The sequence below is a fragment of the Macaca mulatta genome, chromosome X (genome assembly GCF_049350105.2).
Source record: "Macaca mulatta isolate MMU2019108-1 chromosome X, T2T-MMU8v2.0, whole genome shotgun sequence".
In the NCBI taxonomy this organism is placed as follows: Eukaryota; Metazoa; Chordata; class Mammalia; order Primates; family Cercopithecidae; genus Macaca; species Macaca mulatta.
Window position 1 is genome coordinate 27,648,890 of NC_133426.1, and position 22,684 is coordinate 27,671,573.

General features: G+C 47.5%; 1 protein-coding gene across 2 annotated transcripts; it reads left to right on the forward strand.

The window, feature by feature from the left end:
• Positions 1 to 269: 269 nt before the first annotated feature.
• MAGEB10 (MAGE family member B10) lies at positions 270 to 5,770 on the forward strand. 2 transcript variants are annotated; one of them, XM_015127119.3, is made up of 2 exons: positions 270 to 420; positions 3,993 to 5,770. In XM_015127119.3, the coding sequence occupies exon 2, from the start codon at positions 4,042 to 4,044 to the stop codon at positions 5,083 to 5,085; it is 1,044 nt and encodes a 347-aa protein (XP_014982605.1). In that variant the 5' UTR covers positions 270 to 420; positions 3,993 to 4,041; the 3' UTR covers positions 5,086 to 5,770. The 2 variants fall into 2 exon arrangements, with proteins under 2 accessions (XP_014982605.1, NP_001180911.1); NM_001193982.1 differs by lacking the exon at positions 270 to 420 and having other exon boundaries at positions 4,042 to 5,085.
• Positions 5,771 to 22,684: the final 16,914 nt, after the last annotated feature.

Here is a 22,684-nt window from a genome sequence, read left to right on the forward strand (position 1 = left end):
CCAAGAAAATAGTGCACGTATTCTTGTTGCCAAAAATTCTAATATGGATAAATCAAAATTTCACTTCCTTACTATGTCCCTCCAAAATTCAATCCTTCCTCAAATGTAACCACATTTTTTAAATCCTGCATGTAGTATTTCTAAATGTATTATAGGCTTTTTCTTATATACATGTGCAACAAAAATACACTGTGAGGGTTTTTTTGTTTGTTTTGTTTGCTCTTTTTTCTTCTTAATTTTTATTTACTTATTTATTTTTTTTTTTTTTTAGAGACGGTGCCTCGCTCTGTTGCCCAGACTGGAGTGCAGTGGTGTGATCATAACTCAGTACAGCCTAGAAGTCCTGAACTCAAGCAATCCTCCCGCCTCAGCCTTTCAAGTAGCTAGGAGTACAGTTGGGAGCCACCGTGCCTGGTCATTGTGAGTTTTAAATATACATTGATAACTGTTTACATATTGCTCCACAATATGCACCTAAGGATAACTGTTTACATATTGCTCCACGATATGCCTTAGAATTTTGATATTTCAATAACACATTTCTTTTTACTTTGAGAAGAAAGGATTTACTCGGAATGACAAGGTTCTAGGAAATGTGCCTTAACAAGAAAACCTCAATTAGTAAAGGACATTAGGAAAACTAGGCACTAGAACAATTTCCAGAATCCACAATAGAGATCATAAGCTGAATAAAGTCCAGAGAATTCAGGGCATGAGGTAGTCAGGGATCTGTATCCAGAGTTCAGCCATGGGGTAGCAATGGGACCAGAAGGAGTAAAGGTGAGGAAACTGGTGGTGTCTTGGACAACTTTTCTGAATAGGCTTGGCAATCTCTGAATCATCATTATCAGCATGAAGTTGTAGGCTGAGCTGTCCAGAGGCATGCTCTGCTAGAGTCTTCCCTTCCGACTTCTCAGGCAGAGTGTGGCTTGCTCCCCTGCATCACCCAGTTATGATATTAATTGATTCTGGGAGAGCTACATCTCTTCAATACTCTGGTGGTTCATTGCACCCTTTCCAGTGTAGCAGGGTTGAGAGTTGTCTTGATGCCTGATAAGAAAGAGTGTATGTGGCCCGTGGGTATGTGGCCCCCTTGAGTATGTGGCCCTCCCACCACTGAGGTTGAAGCTGTGCAAATGGATGTGATTGATGATTAATGACATTTAAAACAGGGCAAGTAGTACCAATGAGTAGTGGCATAGTGTAGATTCAAGGAGGGGGGAATTGGAGGAGGGATTTCCTGAGACTAACTACCTCAATGACTCTGTAACTAAATGGCTGAGTGTGCATATGTCTTTAAAAAAGGGTCCAGATATTATCCCCAGCTCCAAATACTTCCTACCATCACTGACTTCTTTGCAGAACAGAGAGTGGATTTTTTGTTGCTGTGTCTGGTGGCCTTTGTTGCCACCAAACACTGTTGTAGGGTGCTGGTTTTCAAGGCAAGTATTTCCAGAGTAGATGGAGAACCATTGTAGATGCTGCAGTTCCTTATTGAATTGACTGCAGGTAACAAGTATAGGTTGAGTCCAAACCTCTATCTTCATTACTGTTATAACCCTGACTTGATTCCAATCAACTGAAAATTTTTATAAAGGTGATTCTGCACTAGCCATTTGCAAAGTTATCAGATGATCTGTAGTAAAATTTACATCACTTCTCACTGTGAGGTAGGGGCATTGGGCCAGGTGTTATTCTCAGATCCACAGAGGGAGGAGTCCCAGACTAAAAGGAATAAAAATGAAGACCCTGATGAAGTTTTGAAAGAGTCACCCACTCCATAACAGACTGCTCAGCACAGAGACCACCCCTGCTGTTAATGTTTCTAAGCCAATGCCTTGATGTTAGGCCCAGAAGCCTCCTCAGTTCACCCTCTGTAGTCCAGGGATATAGGACTGTGGGGTGAGGTGGTTGGGGACGAGGCTTTTTTTTTAAAGCCGAATAACTCAGAACAGGAGGAGGAGGAGTCATACGTCCCCCGGAGTCAATGAAAGACCACTATGCAACTTCTGTCAGAATTCCCCATTCCCACAAAACACAAGCCACCCCCTTACTTCTAAGAGCTGCACCCCTGCTCTCAGCACTAGGTCCCATATGGGGGTGGCTAGAATTGGCTTCCCCAACTTCTGACTCTAACTTCTCAGAAGAATGAAGGCATTAGTCTGAGCAGGGTAGCCTCAAATCAGCAGAAAAGAGAGTTCCAGAGATTTCCAGGTCCTGTCAGGAGTTAACAACCTTAAGTGAGATCTGAGGACACTATTTATACCAGAAGAGAGAAGGGCCAACAGAATCCCAGCCCTGTGTAAGCCCTGGGAGGCCCTGGACAGGGATCCTCTGATGTAGTGCCCTTTGAATTCCCAGGATCCTGGGAGGTGACAGCATTGAACCACGCTTTGGCATCAGACCAGTAGAGAGCAGGGTTCCAGACCTTCCAACAGTGATGGTGAAGACCCTAATATTTGAGGCAACTATTCACACCAGATCAGAAGGGCCCCACAACATCTAGGCTCCTGCTGTCAGGCCTGAGAAGCCCATGAATGGAGTGGCCAGATATAACATTCTCTGAGTTCCACCTCTGGAGTTTTAGGGAAGTTAAAAAACTGGTGCCAGAGGGAGGTGTTAAATCAGCAGAAGGAGGAGTCCCAGGCCCTCCTAGGAGTTAAGATAAAAACCCTTTGTGAGGTGTAAGGGTAATAGCCATGCTCTTGCTGTTAGTGGTAGCCAACCTTGGGCAAAAACCTCTTATATAGCACCCTCTGAATTCCCTCTTTGGAAATTCAAGGAGAGGACAGCATTGGACCAAGGTTATGGCCTCAGGCCAGCAGATGGAAGAGTCCCAGGCCCCAACAGAAGTAAAGGTGAGGAAACTGAGTGAGATCAGAAGGAACCACCCACCACAAAAGAGAGGGGTTCATAACAGAGTCTGCCCCTGCTCTCAGCCCAGGGAGGCCCCAGGTAGGAGTGGCTATTGTGACACTTTCTGAATTCCATTACTGCTTTCTCAAAGAAGTAAAGAGGTTTAGGTTGTCAGAGGAGCTATTTCCAGGCCTTGCCAAAAGGGGATACAAAGATCTTGAGTGAAGTTTCAGGGGGACTTCCACTCCAAAAGACTGGGGCCCCATGGATTCATGACAGGTCCAGGACAGGGCCTGATGAAGCACCTTCTGAATTCTGGTGAGAACTCAGGGAGAGGAGGGCACTGGACCAGAGTGCCAGCTTCTGGTCAGCAGAGGAGGAGTCCCAAGCCCTAAGAAGACTAAAAAGAATCCAGAGTTCTGAGGGAGCCATCCACCCCAGATCAAAAGGGGACAGCACAGAGTTCCATCTGTGCTGTCAACCCTGAGGGACTGTGGGGTAGATATGTTAGGCTGACTTTATCCTTTCGTAACTCAGAGATCTGAGGGCCTTGCTCTGAGGGGATAGGTCTCAGGTCATCACAGGGTGAAGTCTCAGACCCTAGTAGAAGCCAAGGTGAAAACCCTGAGTGAAGAATGAGAACACTAAGGATCCCAGAATACAGAAGGTCCCTCAGAGTTTTTCTGTTGTAGTCATCCTAGATGTCCTCAGGCAGGTGTGATCAGATGAGTTTCTCTTTCAGTTTCTCCACCAGGGTAGCAGGGAAATGAGGGGACTGAAATGAGGGGTCAGTCAAGTAGAGGGATCCCAGAACCTACCAGAAATCAAGAGGACAGTTCTGAATGTGAACTGAGAAAAGAGTCCCTACCCAAGAACAAAGGGGCCTCCACAAAGCCTGGACCTGCCAGGCCTGGCTGTCATCACCCAGTAAGCCCCAGGCAGGTCTGGCAAGTGGCAACCTAAAACACACCCTAGTTATTTCACAGAGTACTCAGGGGGCAGGGAAATCAAAGAATAGGGGCCTTGTTTTTCCTTGAGTAATGCACCAAGAAAACTTGCAGAGGTGGCCATCAGTAAAGCTAAAATTGTATCTCTCTGCTGAATGGGCACACCCCATTTTATCTTCTCTCCTTCAGGTCACGGGATCACCTGCCCTTTTGGCTGCTGCACCTGAACGGAGTCATCATGCCTCGAGGTCAGAAGAGTAAACTCCGTGCCAGGGAAAAACGCCGTCAGGCCCGAGGAGGGCTGGAAGATTTGATAGATGCTCTGGCCATTTTAGAAGAGGAGGAAGAATACCCCCCCTCCCCTTCTTCTTGTTTGAAGGATGTTTCCCAGAGTTCACTTGATGGGACAGCCAACAATCCCCATGGACTTTGGGAAGCCCTATCCATCAGCACATCTGCTACAGCTGCTTCACACACAAGACATACCGAAGGAGTCAACGACCAAATGGAAGAAAGGCCAAGATGCACACAAGATCTAGCAGCCACTGATAACTTTCCCAGAGGCCCTCTAGGTGAGAAAGTAATTATGTTGGTGCATTACTTGCTGTACAAGTACCAAATGAAAGAGCCCATTACAAAGGCAGATATGCTGAGAAATGTGACCCATATGTGCAAGAGCCAGTTCCCCGTAATCCTGAGGAGAGCTTCTGAGCACCTAGAGCTGATCTTTGGTCTTGACCTGAAGGAAGTGGAGCCTAATAAGCACATCTATGTCCTGATCAACAAACTAGATCTAGACTGTGATGCAAGGCTGAGTGATGAAACAAGCGTGCCCAAGACTGGCCTGCTGATGACTGTCCTGGGTATTATCTTCACAAAGGGTAATTGTGCTGCTGAGGAGGAAATCTGGAAAGTGTTTAATATGATGGGGTTATATGATGGAATTGAGCACTTCATTTTTGGGGAGCCCAGGAAGCTCCTTACCAAAGATTTGGTGAAAGAAAATTACCTGGAGTACCAGCAAGTGCCCAACAGTGATCCTCCACGCTATCAATTCCTATGGGGCCCAAGAGCCCATGCCGAAACCAGCAAGATGAAAGTTCTTGAGTTTTTGGCCAAGGTAAATAATACAGTTCCCAGTGAATTCTCAACCTGGTATACAGAGGCTTTGCAAGATGAGGAAGAGAGAGCCAGAGCCAGAGTTGCAGCCAAGGCTCGCATTAGTGCCACGGCCGGTGCACGTTCCAAGGTTAAGTCCAGCAACTCCTCCCAACTGCAGTAAAGTCTGAGGCAGATTCTTCACTTTGTGTTTGAAAAGAAATCCACATTCTGAGCTGTGGGAGGTCAGGGTGGGACTGGAGACAACAAGGTGAATAACATGTTTGTGTTAATGTTCTATGTGATGACTTGGAATTTTTTAAAGATGATGTTCCTTTAATAGATGGTTAAAGTAGCTTCATTATCTAAGTTTGTGAATGACATTGCTCAAATTTTGCTGTATGTGAGATTAAGAGTAAGCGATGTATTGCTTTATAAATCAAATTGGGAAACTCTCCATTTATTTAGTGATCGAAACATGATAGCATGGTAGTAAATTGGGCATTTCCTAATTCAATGTGAAATAATTTAGGAGTTTAATAAATGGGATCAAGAAATAGAGAAAGGAGGGCCAGGTGCGGTGGCTCACACCTGTAATCCCAGCACTTTGGGAAGCCGAGGCAGGCAGATCACGAGGTCAGGAGATCGAGACCATCTTGGCTAACACAGTGAAACCCCGTCTCTACTAAAAATACAAAAAATTAGCCAGGCGTGGTGGCGGGCTCCTGTAGTCCCATCTACTCAGGAGGCTGAGGCAGGAAAATGACGTGAACCCGAGAGGCGGAGCTTGCAGTGAGCTGAGATCACGCCACTGCACTCCAGCCTGGGTGACAGAGTGAGACTCCATCTCAAAAAAAAAAGAAAAGAAATAGAGAAAAGAGTAAAAGATGGCTAATTATTACATTCCCTATTGACTTTTATTCTGTTGTTATGTAAAATTAAGATATATATGCCAGGATATGCTTACATTATTCAAGAATATATAATTACATTGTAATAAATTAGGCCTTTTGCCCACTGGTTCATTTATTCCTCAAACATTAATTGAGCATCTGCTCTTTGGAAGGCCTTGTGCTAGGATGTCAGGATAAGGAAGATCTACCTGTGCCCACTGGATTTTAGAATCTAGGGGTAGATATTACATAAGGAATATGGTGAGATACCTACTAAGACCTAAAGGACAAGTCAAAGAAAGTGAGAATGTAGGGGGAGGGTTGTCTAGATGAGAGCATCAAATGTAAATATCTTAAGGCAAGTGGGATTGGAGGTTTTTTTTTTTTTTTTTTCCTCACTCTTGTCACCCAGGCTAAAGTGCAGTGATGGGATCACAACTCACTGCAGCCTCAACTTCCTAGGCTCAGGTGATTCTCCTACCTCAGCCTCCAGAGTAGCTGAGACTACACGTGCATGCCATTGTGCCTGGTTAATTTTTTTACATTTTTAGTAGAGATAGGGTTTCGCCATGTGGCCCAGGCTGTTCTCCAACTCCTGGACTCAAGCAATCTGCCTGTCTCTGCCTCCCAAAGTGCTGGGATTACAGGTGTGAGCCACTGTGCTTGGTTGGTAAGATGAGGCTCTGAGAGTGGTGAGCAGTGGCCATCCTCTCTGAAGACATGTTCAGGGTTGAAAGACTTAAGGTCTGGAATGGACAAGTAATTATAGCAGTTGCTTGGGCTCATGGATAAACCAGAAAGAAATCTTCACCTGGGGCAGGAATGAAAGGTTTCCTGTGCTCTCCTAACTCCAGTGCAATTGACCACAAACCACGTGTTCTATGCACATCATCTCCAGCAAGTTTCTGAGAAAAATACTGTCTTAACATGGGATGCTCAGAAGCCACTTTACTGGCACTCTTTGCTCTGGCCTTGGAAAGACAGAGCCTGTGTTATTTTATTTTATGTTGCTATAATAGAATGCCAGAGACTGGGTTACTTTTAAGGAAAAGAATTTTTTTCACAGTAGTGGAGGCTGGGAAGTTCCAAGATCAAGGCGTTTGGTGGCATCAAGGGAGGGATGTCTTGCTGGGCCATCCCATGGCAGAAAGTGAGGTAGTAAGAAAGGGAAAGCGAGAGAAAAAGGGACCAAACATACTTTTCGAAACAAACCCACTCTTGTGATAAAGGTATTAATCCATTTATAAGGGCAGATCTCTCACGGCCTGATTACTTCTCATCAGGCCCTACCTCACGATACTATTGGATTGGGGATTAAGTGTCTAACAGTTGCCTTTTTGGGAGACACATTCATATCATGGCAGAGTCCATTCCATTAATAGGGTGTTTAGACTAGGTTATCTTGAGTGTAATTTGGCAAACTCAAAGCAAGGGATAGGTGTTTTGATGGGAGTGAATGAGGAAGTCCTTGACACATTTTCTAGGAGCATCTAGTTGAGCTGCATCTAGCTGGGGAAGATTCTCCCAACACACAATATAAAAAATGTATATCCTCAAAAAGTTTCTTATCAAGTAAGTAACGTTCTCTTGGTAAGAAGCATTTTGATTGCTTTGGTTTTCCATGTCCTAGAGGGCTGCATATTAACATCTCCAGGATGAAAAATAAATTAAAAATTTCCAAGAGGGAAAGGTTGGTAGTGTTAGCAATCTAAAACATAATAGAAACAACTGTTAGTTATCAAAAACCCAGCACACACTAACACTGTGCCAGCTGCCCTACACAAATAACTTACATTCTAAAAGTCAGACTTCACAAGGTATATGCTAGCCAAAGAACAAAATGACTTCATCAAGCCCACTTCACAAAGAACTTGAGGCTCATAGAATTTTCGAGTTCACATATAAGTGACAAGGCTGAGTTGAGACCTCCTAGTCTGAATTCCTCTACAGCCCACACTATTCCACTCCTCTCAGCCTGAAGCAGATCTTAGGGCTATTAATTCATTTCACTTCTCACTACTCCACAATGTCTCTCAGACAAAGAAAAGAAAGACCCTGTCGCCAAAGCACTAAAAGCAGGCCCTAAAATGGAAGGCAGAATGAGAATGAGACACAATCTGGGACTGTCTGTGGGGTTCATTGGCCTGGAGTCCTCCCACCTTTAGCCCAGATTGTTCCGGAGCTGACTCTGCCCTGGTCCCTTCACATGGGTTCAGTCCAGCACTTTCCCACATTACCGTGCCCTTCCCCTGGATCTTCCCCACTGTGCCCTTCTGTCTGAACTGGAACTGATCTGCTGGCCAGCTTTACTGTGTCCTTCTCTGGAGCCTGCACTTGCTCCAGAGGAATAGACAGCCCAGACTTGCCTGCCTTCTCCTGGACATAGAGACTTCCAACTCCCTAGAAACCCCACCCCTCACCTTGAATTCCCCCTAACAGCAACAGCCCATTCTATGTAATTGTTCACTTCAAATAGTGAAGCTTAGACACCTATTCATCCCTGGGTGCCTCCACCACACTCAAAGTGCTTTCAAATCTGCTGGTGAGGAGAGTTTGATTTGGGATAGAATCAACTGATACTTTATCCTGAAGCAGAGATATAATCCTGAAGTAGAGAAGAGGTTTTAGAAAGCAGGTGAGATTAGAAAAAGAAGAGGTTTTAATCTGGTGACTTTTTGAATGTTGCTACTGAATCTATACACTGATGAATGAGCTCAACTAAGCGCCAAAACTCAAAGCTTCCCTCCTAGGTGTTCAGTGAAGAAAGACCAAGGAAATAACTGTGTAGCAACCATCTGAAGAGAGTGAATTCTTATAAATTCTGTAGTCTTTCCAGAAAGTTGTAATAGTTTTCTATGGTAGCTGTAACAGATTACCACAAATGTAGTGGTTTACAACAGCACACGTTTATTATCTTTGTAGGGTTTATTGTCTGCGTTTCTGTATGTGTGAAGGATGGAATGGTTCTGCTAGATTCTATACTCAAATTTTCACAAGGTTCAAATCAAGCTTTCAGCTGGCAGTCTTCTTATGAGACTCTGAGAAGATTCTTCTTCTGAACTCATTCAGGTTGTTGACAGAATCCAGTTCTTTGTGGTAATAAGATTGAGGTCCTGTTTCCTAGCTGACCGTCAGCTGGAGCTGGCAGGCCTCTCTCCAGTCCTTGAATGTGGGCTCATACATTTTGAGTCAACACTTGTAGGTTGAATTCTTCTCACACTTGTGATCTCTCTAACTTCCCCTCTGCTGCATCTCTCTTCTGCCTCCAGCCAGAGAAAGTTCTCTGCTTGTGAATTCTCATGTCATGATATCAGACTTACCTGAATAACCTAGTGTAATATTTTTATTTTAAGTTCAGTTGCATAACCTTAATGCTTCTGCAAAGTGCCTTTGGTCATATAACAAAGCACATTCATTTTTCAAGGATAAGGGTATAACCATCTTTGTGGAGCAATTATTCAGCCTACTATTAATGTAGACAATGTGTCTTTGGCAGTGCTTTGATAAGAAAAGAATAAAATTAATTCACCATAATTCTCCTGACTTTTGTTTCTATCTGCCCCAGGGGAAAATCCTACTTTTCAGTGTGTGTAAAGACACACTGCACAAGTGTTTAGGTGTGTTAATCAGGTGGTAGCAGAGACTCCCAAGGTATTATTTAGACCATGCACTAAAAGGAAGAATAACATCCTCCATATTTTGAGATTATTGCAAAGGTCAGTAGAGAAAGGTACTATTTAGTGATGAGAGACAAAGGATCATCCTTGCTGAGATTTTCATGGCTCTTTAGAAAATTGGTGTGATCCTACGTTTGAAAATGACTGTCACATGGTACACACTAGAAAAATTTCCCAAATTGCAAGGCAATTTTGGCCTTCTTAGAAACTTTTCCAAGAATAGAGGTTGTTGTCAAAACAAAGTTTCGTATTTGCTTTTTATTGAGCATCTAATAGGTAATAGATTGTGGGAGAGACTCCAAGTTTCCATCCACTTGTTTTGCTGTCCTTCCTGGGCACATGGGGAGACTGTATTCCTCAGTCCATTTGTTGTTAGAAAGGGCCACTGAAATATAAACAGAAGCTATGCTTGTCATTTTCAGGCCAAGGCATTTGAGAGTCGGTATGTCAGTTCTATTCAGCAGCAAACGTGGAGCTCTCATGATGAGATGTGGTGCCACATGATGGAAGTAGCCTGGATTCCTGGGTCCTCTGACAGTGAAGACCCCCTGTTAACTCACATCAGATTTTATGGGTGTGAAAATTAACTTTTGTTGTGCTAAGACTTTAGAATTTCAGGCTTCTTCCATTACATCCACTAGCAGTGACTATTAGAATATTGCACAGCTCCTATTTCTGTTGTTAGTTTTACTCAAATATATTAATTACTCAAATATTCTTGATGCTTAAGAAAATTCTAACACTATGGATAAATCACAATTCTGCTCCCTTACTCTGTTCCTCCAAAATCTATTCCCTACCAGAAGTAACCACCATTAAAAACCTTGACTCTTTTATTTTTATGTATATTCTAGGCTTTTTTCTTACATACATGTGGTAGGAAAATATATTGTGAACTTTTAACATATATATATATACTGATGTACATTTTGTTGTACCTGTTGCATTTGTCACTAAATAAAATGGATGCAGGAACTTTCCATGAGAGCACGTATAGATCCACCTCACTGTTTAAGCTACTACCAAGAATTTCAAAGGACATATGTATCATAATTAACAATTCTTCTACTGATGGATGTATAAGGTGTTTTCCATTTATTGCTATGACTAATAAGATTGAAATAAACATTACTGAACATGACTTCTTGGGTAAATGTAGATATTTTATTACAGGAAAGACGTAGAAAAGTATAAATTCAGTTAAAGTGTAAAGAATGTGATGATTGTCAATTTTTTGAATACTACTAAACTTTCATTCCAAAAATGTTGTATACTCTCATGGGTATTTTATTTGATAAATTTTAAACTTGGGATAAATGTTTAGCCAAGTTGTATTGTTTCACTGCTATTTCAATTTTAATTTCCATTTTCTAAGTAGGTTGAACAGAAAATGAACTTAATCCCTCATCCAAAGTGAGACATCGGTAGTGATGTCTTGAGCACTGAGATTTCTCTGGGCATTTGCTTTAAAATTCTCATATGTCAAGAAAACTTTTGTCTTCACTTTGAGAAGAAAGAACTTGGTTAGTATGACCAGGGTCCAGAAAATGTGCCCTGACAGAAAAACCTCAGTTAGTGAAGAACATCAAGAAAACCGGGGACTAGAACAATTTTCAGAACCCATGAGAGAGATCACAAGCTAAACCAAGTCCAGAGAACTCAGGGTAGGGAGTGGTCTGGGATCTGTATCCAGAGTTCAGCATGGGATAGCAATGGGACCAGAAGGAGTGAAGGTGAGGAAACTGGTGGTGTGTTGGACAACTTTTATGAATAGGCTTGGCAATCTCTGAATCATTACCAGCATGAAATTGTAGGGTGATCTGAGTAGGCAGATCTATTGGATGAAAGGCCAAGAGGCATGCTCTATTAGACTTTCCCCTTCCCACTTCTCAGGCAGGGTATGACTTACTCCCTTGCATCACCCAGTGATTATATTAATTGATTCTAGGAAAGCTCTCTTCACTACTATGGTGGTTCAGTGCACCCCTTCCAGTGAGAATAAGAAAGATTATATCTTGTAAGGGAAGCTACAATCTCTTATCAGTCATCAAGGCAGCTCTCAACCCTGCTACAAGTGGATAGGAAGCTGTACAAGTGGGTGGGATTGGCGATTAGACAGTTAAAACAGGGCGAGTAGTACCAATAAGTAGTGGCACAGAGTGTGTCACTGCAAGGAAAAAGAAACTGGAGGGGGAGTTCTCTGAGACTTCACTGCCTCTATAAGTAAAAGGTTGAATGTGGACATGTCTTGAAAAAGGATCCACATGTTATCCCTAGCTCAGATTGCCTCTCACTTTTCCTGCCTTCTTTTTACACCAGAAGAAATATATCCTTCAGCTGTGTTTGGTGGCCTTTTCCCACCAGATACCAAGTGGTGTAGGGGGCTGATCTGCTATGCAAACATTTCCAGGGTGAATGGAGAAGCAGTGTAAATGATGTTAAATTGACTGGGGGTGACAAGTATATGTGAGACACAAAGATATCTCTTTGTTATTGTAATTACCCCAACCTGAATAAATCGAAAACAAACAAATACTTTCTGTACTAGCCACTCTCAAAATGTCATCACCTGGGCCAGGCAAGGTGACTCACACCTGTAATACTAGCACCTTGGGAAGCCAGGGTGGGCGGATCACCTGAGGTCAGGAGCTCGAGACTGGCTAGGCCAACATAGTGAAACCCCATATCTACAAAAATACAAAAATTGACCGGGCGTGGTGGCACGTGCCTGTAATCCCAGCCACTCGGGAGGCTGAGGCGGGAGAATCACTTGAACCCTGGAGGAGGAGGTTGCGGTGAGCCGAGATCACGCCACTGCGCCCAGCCTGGACGACACAGCGAGACTCCGTCTCAAAACAAAACAAAACAAAGAAAAAAGTCTCTGATCTGTAGTAAATGTAATAAAATCTAAAACTGTGAAGTGAAAACTGTGGATCGCTGTGTCAGATCCAGGCCAGCAGAAGGAGGAATCCTAAACCTAACAGAAGTAACGGCGAGGATTCTGTGTATGTTTCTGAGGAAACTGCCCACTGAAAACAGACTGACAGCACAGTGGCTGGCTTCTGCTGTCAGTTCTGGGAGGCTCTGGTATGGCTGTGAGGCTCAGGAACCCCTTCACTTAGCCTTCTGGAAACGAGGGTGATGTGAGTAAGACGCTGGTTTTAAGGCTGGTTAACTTGGTAACCAGAAGGCGACCTGGCCTGGAGTCACTAAAAAGCCCCTATGTGAGTTCTAAGTGAACCGCGAAACACAGAACAGTTATCAATCCCACAGGGCCTAGCCTCAGTGCCAGCCCCGGAAACCCCCAAATAATCTTTCCCGGAAGTGTTTGCACCCCGATATCCGGCCGTGGGGTCGCAGGAAGTGAAAGCGTCTGTCTGAGAGCGCTGGTGTCCAGTCGCCTGAGGGAGGAGTTCCAGACCGTGGCTGAAATTAAGTAAGGACCCTGAGTTAGGTGTGGGGGACCACCCACTCCAGACTAAAGGGGCTCTGACAGAATTCCGCCCCTGCTTTCAGCTCCGATAAAGCCCAGACAGGAATCTCTGATGTAGCGACCCCCGAATACCTTTTAAATAGTCCCTGAGGAGACTGGGCGGGTGAGGGTGTCTGAGTGAGGAGACTGGGCGGGTGAGGTTATCGGACTGAGGAGACTGGACGGGTGAGGGTATCGGACTGAGGAGACTGGGCGGGTGAGGGTGTCTGACTGAGGAGACTGGGCAGGTGACGGTATCGGACTGAGGAGACTGGGCGGGTGAGGGTATCGGACTGAGGAGACTGGGCGGGTGTGGGTGTCTGACTGAGGAGACTGGGCGGGTGAGGATGTCGGACTGAGGAGACTGGACGCGTGAGCGTGTCTGACTGAGGAGACTGGGCGGGTGAGGGTATCAGAGTGAGGAGACTGGGCGGGTGAGGGTGTCTGACTGAGGAGACTGGGCGGTTGAGGGTATTGGACTGAGGAGACTGGGCGGGTGAGGGTGTCTGACTGAGTAGACTGGGCGGGTGAGGGTGTGGGACTGAGGAGACTGGGCGGGTGAGGGTATGGGACTGAGGAGACTGGGCGGGTGAGGGTATCGGACTGAGGAGACGGAGCGGGTGAGGGTATGGGACTGAGGAGACTGGGCGGGTGAGGGTATCTGACTGAGGAGACTGGGCGGGTGAGGGTGTCTGACTGAGGAGACTGGGCGGGTGAGGGTATCGGACTGAGGAGACTGGGCGGGTGAGGATGTCGGACTGAGGAGACTGGGCGGGTGAGGGTATCGGACTGAGGAGACTGGGCGGGTGAGGGTATCGGACTGAGGAGACTGGGCGGGTGAGGATGTCGGACTGAGGAGACTGGACGCGTGAGCGTGTCTGACTGAGGAGACTGGGCGGGTGTGGGTGTCTGAGGAGACTGTGCGGGTGAGGATGTCTGACTGAGGAGACTGGGCGGGTGAGTATGTCGGACTGAGGAGACTGGACGCGGGAGCGTGTCTGACTGAGGAGACTGGGCGGGTGAGGGTATCGAACTGAGGAGACTGGGCGGGTGAGGGTGTCTGACTGAGGAGACTGGACGGGTGAGGGTTTCGGACTGAGGAGACTGGGCGGGTGAGGGTGTCTGACTGAGGAGACTAGGCAGGTGACGGTATCGGACTGAGGAGACTGGGCGGGTGAGGGTGTCTGAGGAGACTGGGCGGGTGAGGTATCGGACTGAGGAGACTGGGCGGGTGAGGGTGTCTGACTGAGGAGACTGGGCGGGTGAGGGTATGGGACTGAGGAGACTGGGCGGGTGAGGCTGTCTGACTGAGGAGACTGGGCGGGTGAGCGTATGGGACTGAGGAGACTGGGCGGGTGAGGCTGTCTGACTGAGGAGACTGGGCGGGTGAGGGTATGGGACTGAGGAGACTGGGCGGGTGAGGCTGTATGACTGAGGAGACTGGGCGGGTGAGGGTATGGGACTGAGGAGACTGGGCGGGTGAGGATGTCTGACTGAGGAGACTGGGCTGGTGAGGGTGTCTGACTGAGGAGACTGGGCGGGTGAGGGTATCGGACTGAGGAGACTGGGCGGGTGAGGGTATCGGACTGAGGAGACTGGGCGGGTGAGGATGTCGGACTGAGGAGACTGGGCGGGTGAGGATGTCGGACTGAGGAGACTGGGCGGGTGAGGGTGTCGGACTGAGGAGACTGGGCGGGTGAGGGTGTCGGACTGAGGAGACTGGGCGGGTGAGGGTGTCGGACTGAGGAGACTGGGCGGGTGAGGGTGTCGGACTGAGGAGACTGGGCGGGTGTGGGTGTCTGACTGAGGAAACTGCGGGTGAGGATGTCTGACTGAGGAGATTGGGCGGGTGAGGATGTCCGACTGAGGAGACTGGACGCGGGAGCGTATCTGACTGAGGAGACTGGGCGGGTGAGGGTATCGGACTGAGGAGACTGGGCGGGTGAGGGTGTCTGACTGAGGCGACTGGGCGGGTGAGGGTATCGGACTGAGGAGACTGGGCGGGTGAGAGTGTCTGACTGAGGACACTGGGCGGGTGAGGGTATCGGACTGAGGAGACTGGGCGGGTGAGAGTGTCTGACTGAGGAGACTGGACGGGTGAGGGTATGGGACTGAGAAGACTGGGCGGGTGAGGATGTCGGACTGAGGAGACTGGGCGGGTGAGGGTATCGGACTGAGGAGACTGGGCGGGTGAGGGTATCGGACTGAGGAGACTGGGCGGGTGAGGATGTCGGATTGAGGAGACTGGACGCGTGAGCGTGTCTGACTGAGGAGACTGGGCGGGTGTGGGTGTCTGAGGAGACTGTGCGGGTGAGGATGTCTGACTGAGGAGACTGTGCAGGTGAGGATGTCGGACTGAGGAGACTGGGCGGGTGAGGGTATCGGACTGAGGAGACTGGGCGGGTGAGGGTATCAGACTGAGGAGACTGGGCGGGTGTGGGTGTCTGAGGAGACTGTGCGGGTGAGGATGTCTGACTGAGGAGACTGGGCGGGTGAGGATGTCGGACTGAGGAGACTGGACGCGGGAGCGTGTCTGACTGAGGAGGACTGGGCGGGTGAGGGTATCGGACTAAGGAGACTGGGCGGGTGAGAGTGTCTGACTGAGGAGACTGGGTGGGTGAGGGTATCGGACTGAGGAGACTGGGCGGGTGAAGGTGTCTGACTGAGTAGACTGGGCGGGTGAGGGTGTGGGACTGAGGAGACTGGGCGGGTGAGGGTGTGGGACTGAGGAGACTGGACACGGGAGCGTGTCTGACTGAGGAGACTGGACTGGTGAGGGTATCGGACTAAGGAGACTGGGCGGGTGAGAGTGTCTGACTGAGGAGACTGGGCGGGTGAGGGTTTCGGACTGAGGAGACTGGGCGGGTGAGGCTGTATGACTGAGGAGACTGGTCGGTTGAGGGTATCGGACTGAGGAGACTGGGCGGGTGAGGGTATCGGACTGAGGAGACTGGGCGGGTGAGGGTATCGGACTGAGGAGACTGGGCGGGTGTGGGTGTCTGAGGAGACTGGGCGGGTGAGGATGTCGGACTGAGGAGACTGGGCGGGTGAGGGTATCGGACTGAGGAGACTGGGCGGGTGAGGGTATCGGACTGAGGAGACTGGGCGGGTGAGAGTGTCTGACTGAGGAGACTGGGCGGGTAAGGGTATCGGACTGAGGAGACTGGGCAGGTGAGGGTGTCGGACTGAGGAGACTGGACAGGTGAGGTTGACTGACTGAGGAGACTGGGCGGGTGAGGATGTCGGACTGAGGAGACTGGGCGGGTGAGGATGTCGGACTGAGGAGACTGGACGCGGGAGCGTGTCTGACTGAGGAGACTGGACGGGTGAGGGTATCGGACTAAGGAGACTGGGCGGGTGAGGGTGTCTGGCTGAGGAGACTGGGCGGGTGAGGGTTTCGGACTGAGGAGACTGGGCGGGTGAGGGTATCGGACTGAGGAGACTGGGCGGGTGAGGGTATCGGACTGAGGAGACTGGGCGGCTGAGGGTGTCCGACTGAGGAGACTGGACGGGTGAGGGTGTCTGGCTGATGAGACTGGACGGGTGAGGGTATCGGACTGAGGAGACGACTGGACGGGTGAGGGTATGGGACTGAGGAGACTGGGCGGATGAAGATGTCTGACTGAGGAGACTGGGCGGGTGAGGGTATCGGACTGAGGAGACTGGGCAGGTGAGAGTGTCTGACTGAGGAGACTGGGCGGGTGAGGGTGTCGGACTAAGGAGACTGGGCGGGTGAGGGTGTCTGACTGAGGAGACTGGGCGGGTGAGGATGTCGGACTGAGGAGACTGGACGCGTGAGCGTGTCTGACTGAGGAGACTGGGCGGGTGAGGGTATGGTACTGAGGAGACTGGGCGGGTGAGGGTGTCTGACTCAGGAGACTGGGCGGGTGAGGGTATCGGACTGAGGAGACTGGGCGGGTAAGGGTATTGGACTGAGGAGACTGGGCGAGTGAGGGTATTGGACTAGAGGGTGGGCTTCAGACCAGCAGAAGGAGAGTTCCCAGGCCCTAGCAGGAGTAAAGGCAAAGACCCTGAAAGAACGGGAATAAAGGGAGTCCCCTTCTTCTGCCCGGTTTTCAGAACAGAGGGGCTTTGCAGAGTCCAGCCCTTGCGGTCAACCTTGGGAAGGCCCCAGATGGGGGCGGAAGGACCTGAGGCACACGGACTTTCTCCTGCGGTGTTTGAGGGAAGTGTTGGGGTGAGGGCGGGTAGCATCACTCATATCAGTCGAGGTAGGAGCTTTGAGCCCTGTCTACAATTAAAGTAAAGACCCGGTGTTAGGTGTGAGGGGACCACCCACCCCAGACTAGAGGGGCTCCCAGAGAGTTATTCCCCTGCTTTCAGCTCTGATAGAGCAAAGACAGGAATCGTGGGATGTAGCGACCTCTGAGTACCTTCTAAATGCCCCCCCCCACCAGGAGACTGAGCCAGTGAGGGTATTGGACCAGGATGCGGGCTTCAGACCAGCAGAGGGCGAGTTCCCAGGCTCTAATAGGAGTGAAGGGGAAGACCCTGAATGAGGTCTGAGCGGACCTCCGAAGCCCTGAGCACAGAGGGGTCTCACAGAGCCCTCGTCATACTCTCAGTCCTGAAAAGCTAAGGTGAATGAAGGTGGATTGATGCAAGGAACCCTGACTTCTGCCTCTGGTGTCTCAGGGAAGTGAATGCCTTGGAATGGGAGCAGAGTGATGTCCAGTCAGTAGCAGGATGATTCCCAGACCCTGTTAGGGGTTAAAGTGAGAATATTGAGTGAGGTCTCAGGGAACCACCCACCCCTAACAAAGGGAACTTCACAAAGCCCCACCCCTGCTGTCAGCCCAGAGAGGCTTTGGGCAAGGCCCTCCCTCACATTATACTTGTGAGGGGCTAGGTGGGAGGGTGATCAGGGAGATGAGGTCTTTAGTCTGAGAGGGGCAGTTTGGTGGCATTAGAGGGAAGAGACCCATAGTCTTCTAGAAGTCTGTGTGTGGACACTAAGTAAGGACTGAAAGGACTACCCACCCCGGAACAGTAGGGGGTCACAGAGCCCTATTCAGACCTTCACACCTGAGTGAACCTGGAGCAGATATATTAGGCTGTGGTCTGCCAAATATTCTCATTAGGGCTTTCAAGGATATGAAGGCTTTGCCCAGAGGAGATCACTCTAAGGTCAGCAGAGGGAGGAGTCCCAGGCCTTAGCAAAAGCAAAGGTGAAATCACTAAGTGAGGACTGACAACACTAATTACCCCAGGATAGAGAGTCCCACAGAGCTTGGCCTGTGCTTTCATCTGTCTCTGTGTCTCCAGGCAGGTGTGGTCAGATGAGGTTTCCCTGAATTCACCTTCTGGGATCACAGAAGTGAGGGGTCAGCATCAAAGTAGTAGATCAGAGGGACCCCAGGTCATAACAGAAGTGAGATAATGATCCTTAATGTGAACTGAGAGAAAGACCTCCTGCCCCAGAACAGAGCCAGTTCTCTAAATCCCAGTAGGTCCCAGGCATATCTGGCAAGTAGTGACAACCTAAGTCATACCTTAGTTAATTCCACAGGGTTCCTAGGGAACAAGCAGATCAGGGAATAGGAGCATTATGGGATTCCTAGAGCAGTGACTTCAAGGAAAACTGCTGAGGCGGCCTTCAATAAAGTCACGGAGGTGTCTCCCAGTTGAAGTGACCCAACCATCTCATCCTCTTTCCTCTAGGTCACAGAGCTCACTTGTGTCTACTGTGTCTAAAGTCATCATGCCTCGGGGTCAAAAGAGTAAGCTTCGTGCCCGTGAGAAACGCCGTCAGGCTCGAGAAGAGCCAGAGCCTCTGATGGATGCTCAAGCCACTGCAAGAGTGGGAATAGAATTTTCCTCCTCTTCCTCTGCTCATTTCAGTAGTGCCATCCAGAGCTCAACTGCTCCCAAGACAACCAGCAATCCCCACGGGCCTCAGAGAGCCACATCCACCACTACTACTGCTGCAGCTGTTTCATATTTAAGATCTAATGAAAGCATCAACAACCAAACGGAGGAAAGGCCAAGATCCTCACAGGCCCTGGCTGCCAATGAGCACATGACCAGAAGCCCTGTAGATGAGAAGGTGTTTATTTTGGTGCATTACCTTCTGTACAAGTATCAAATGAAAGAGCTTATTATAAAGGCAGCTATGCTGAGGGATATAGTCCAAATTCCCAGGAGATACTTCAGTGAGATCCTACGGAAAGTTTCAGATCACCTGGAGATGGTCTTTGGACTTGACTTGAAGGAAGTGGATCCAGATAGGCACATCTACTTCCTCATCAACAAACTGGTACCAACCTATGATGCAAAGTTGAGTGATGACAGACGTGTGCCCCGGACAGGCCTGCTGATGACTATCCTGGGTGTGATCTTCACAAATGGTAATTGTGCCACTGAGGAACAAATCTGGCAAGTATTGAATGTGATGGGGTTATATGAGGGGAGGAGGCACTTCATTTTTGGGGAGCCCAAGAAGATCATCACTCAAGATTTTGTGAGAGAAAATTACCTGCAGTATCAGCAAGTGCCCAACAGTGATCCTCCACGCTATCAGTTTCTGTGGGGTCCACGAGCTCATGTAGAAACCACCAAGATGAAAGTCCTAGAGTTTTTAGCGAAGATCCACGATACTGTCCCCAGTGCCTTCCCAACCTGGTATGAAGAGGCTTTGAAAGATGAGGAAGAGCGAGCTCAAGCCAGACTTGCAGCAAGGGCTCGCATTAAGGCTGTGGCCAATGCACGTTCCCAGGCCATACTTAGCAGATTCTCCCACCCCTAGTAGAACTCAAGGCATTCTTTGCCTTGTGGTTGAAAGGAAAAGTCCACATTCTAAGCTGTAGAAGGTCAGGGTGGGATTGGAGGCAACACAGTGTATAACATGTTTGTTTTCTTGTTCTGTAATAAGTTCCTGGATAGTTTTTTCAAAATATTGTTCCTATTATCAGAAGGTTTGAGTAACTTTAGAAACTAAGTTTATGAATGACATTACTTAAACATTGCTGTGAATGTAAGAGTAAGAGTTTTATTATTTTGTGAAACAAATTAGAAACATTCCATTTTACTTGTTTGAAACAAGATATTATGACAGTAAATTTGTTTTTTTTTTTTTTTGGAAATGTGAAAGGACACAGAATTGTAATAGTTGGAATCAAAAGTGGAGAAAAAATAAAAGACTGTAAATTGTTGGTTTCAGTTACCACTTTTAGTCTTTTTGTTTTGTTTTGTTTTGTTTTTTGTAAAACCCATTTGTATATACATACCTGGATATATTTAGTTTATTCAAGAATGTAGGAGAAATTAAATCATAATAAATTAGACCTCTTTCTCAGGGGTTTATTTTTTCCCCCAAATAATAACTGAGCATCTACTCTGGATGGCTTGTGTTAGTACTTGCAATGCTAAGGTAAACAAGAATCATCTATACCCATAGAAATGAAAAGCCTTGGAGTAGCTAACATGAAAGAAAGACGGTGAATGGCTTAGTTCAGATTGCTATCACAAATTATAGATTGGGTGGCTTAAAGATCAAACATTTATTTCCCATAGTTCTGGTAGTTGGAAGTCTGAGATCGAGTTTCCAGGTCAGGTTCTCGGTAAAGGCTCTCTCAATGCTTAACAATCTTCTCCTTGTATCCTCACATGGTAGAGAAAGCTGTGGTCTCTTCATCCCCTTATAAAAGCACTAATTCAATTCATGAAGGTTCCACCCTCATAACCTAATTACCTCCCCAAGGCCCCACCTCCAAATATCATCACATTGGGGATTTAGGGTTCAACATGTGAATTTTGGGGGGGCACAGTAATTCCATCCATAGCAGTAAGACAATCTAACCAAAAGGAGAAGTCAAAAGAAGGTGTGAGGACTTTGGGGTTTCAGATGAGCAGCTGCGTGTAAATGCCCTCTGGCAAAAGGTTGGGGTTGGGAAACTGCAAGTCCTTCAATGTGACATAATTTTAAATTAAGCTGAGTTGTGGGTCAGATGAACCTCTGGGAGTGGTGGGCAGAGGCCAACACCTCAGATGCTGTGTCTCAGACTTGAGAAGGCTGGAATGGAAAATTGCTTTTAGTAGTCACCTTTAGGTCACAAATAAACCAGAGAGAAATCTCCACCTAGTGCACAATTGGAAGACGTCCTGTATGCTTACCTCAGTGTGGGTGAACGCAGTGCACAAAAAGATGATTTAACAAGGTGCACGAAAATGTGATTTATACCTATTACCACAAGGGAGTATCTCAGGAATAATGATGATACTCATATAAGAAGCTCAGAAGCCACTGTGCTGGCAATCTGCAGTGATTTGGGAGAGGGACAGCCCATCCATTAAATGGGCATTTCAACTAGGTTATCTTGTATATACTTTGGCAAACTATAAACTAAAACTAGATTTTTTGGGGGTGAAATAATTGCAAATACATGTGGTTTGGAGCGAAGGACAGTTGGAAGGGAGGGACTGAGGTAGACCTTGACACAATTTCTAAGAGCTCTGAGTTGCATCAAACTGGATAAGACGCCTCCATATCAACAATAAATAACATGTCCTCAAAAAAGTTGTATAGCGCATAACTTAGTTTAAGCAACATTTTGGCTGATTTGTTGTGTTGTATGCTAGTGGGCTGCAAATTATCTGACAATTCCTGGATAAAACAAAGCAAAGCAAACAAAAAGAGGGAAAATTGGTAGATTTGGGGGTCAATATAAATATAATAATAACTGTAATTTATTAAAACCCAATATAAGGTAATGCGCCAGATGCCTTGCATAAGGTAGATACATTCCAACATTCCTACTTTTTTTTTTTTTTTTTTTTTTGAGATAGAGTCTCACTCTGTCACCCAGGCTGGAGTGCAGTGGCATGATTTCGGCTCACTGCAAGCTCTGCCTCCTGGGTTCACGCCATTCTCCTGCCTCGGCCTCCCGAGTAGCTGGGGCTACAGGTGCCTGCCACCACACCCGGCTAATTTTTTTCTTTTTTCTTTTTCTTTTTTTTTTTTGTATTTTTAGTAGAGACGGGGTTTCACCGTGTTAGCCAGGATGGTCTCGATCTCCTGACCTCGTGGTCCGCCCGCCTCAGCCTCCCAAAGTGCTAGGATTACAGGTGTGAGCCACCGCGCCCGGCCCAACATTCCTACTTTACAGTAGGGTATACTGAGATGCCAAATACGTGAGCCAGGGAGCAAGAGGACTGTTTATCAAACCAGCTTCACAGATGAAGAGGCTCATAGAACTCTGCACTTTTCCTGAGTTTCCCTGACTTGTAAGTGATAATACTGGGACTACACCCCTATTCTGAATCAGTCTAGAATCCACATTGTTCCCTCTCCTCCTTGACTAAGCTGACTTGTGTCTCTTAATTCGTTTCTCTTCTCACTACTGCACTGTGTCTCTGGGCAATGAAAACAAGGAACCTGGGGTCAATGTACTAAATCCAGATGTAATAAATAATGGAGAAAACGAGAATTGAATACCTTTTGGGGACTGCCTGTGGGCCTCATTTCATAGGGCCCATCCACCCCTAGCTCTAGAGTTCTTTGGGAGCTGATTTTGCCCAGGTGCTGGCACATGGGACCAGATCCAGCACTTCCCAAATTATACTGTTCTTTCCTTGAGTCAGCCCCTGTGAGTCCTTGTGCCCAAATCTGGATCCTTACCTGCTGTCCAGCTCTTCCCTGCTTCCTTCCATGAAGGCTGCACCCTGCTCCCTATGGGAAAGAAAACCCAGAATAACCTTCCTTCCTTTCTCCTGACTTAGAGC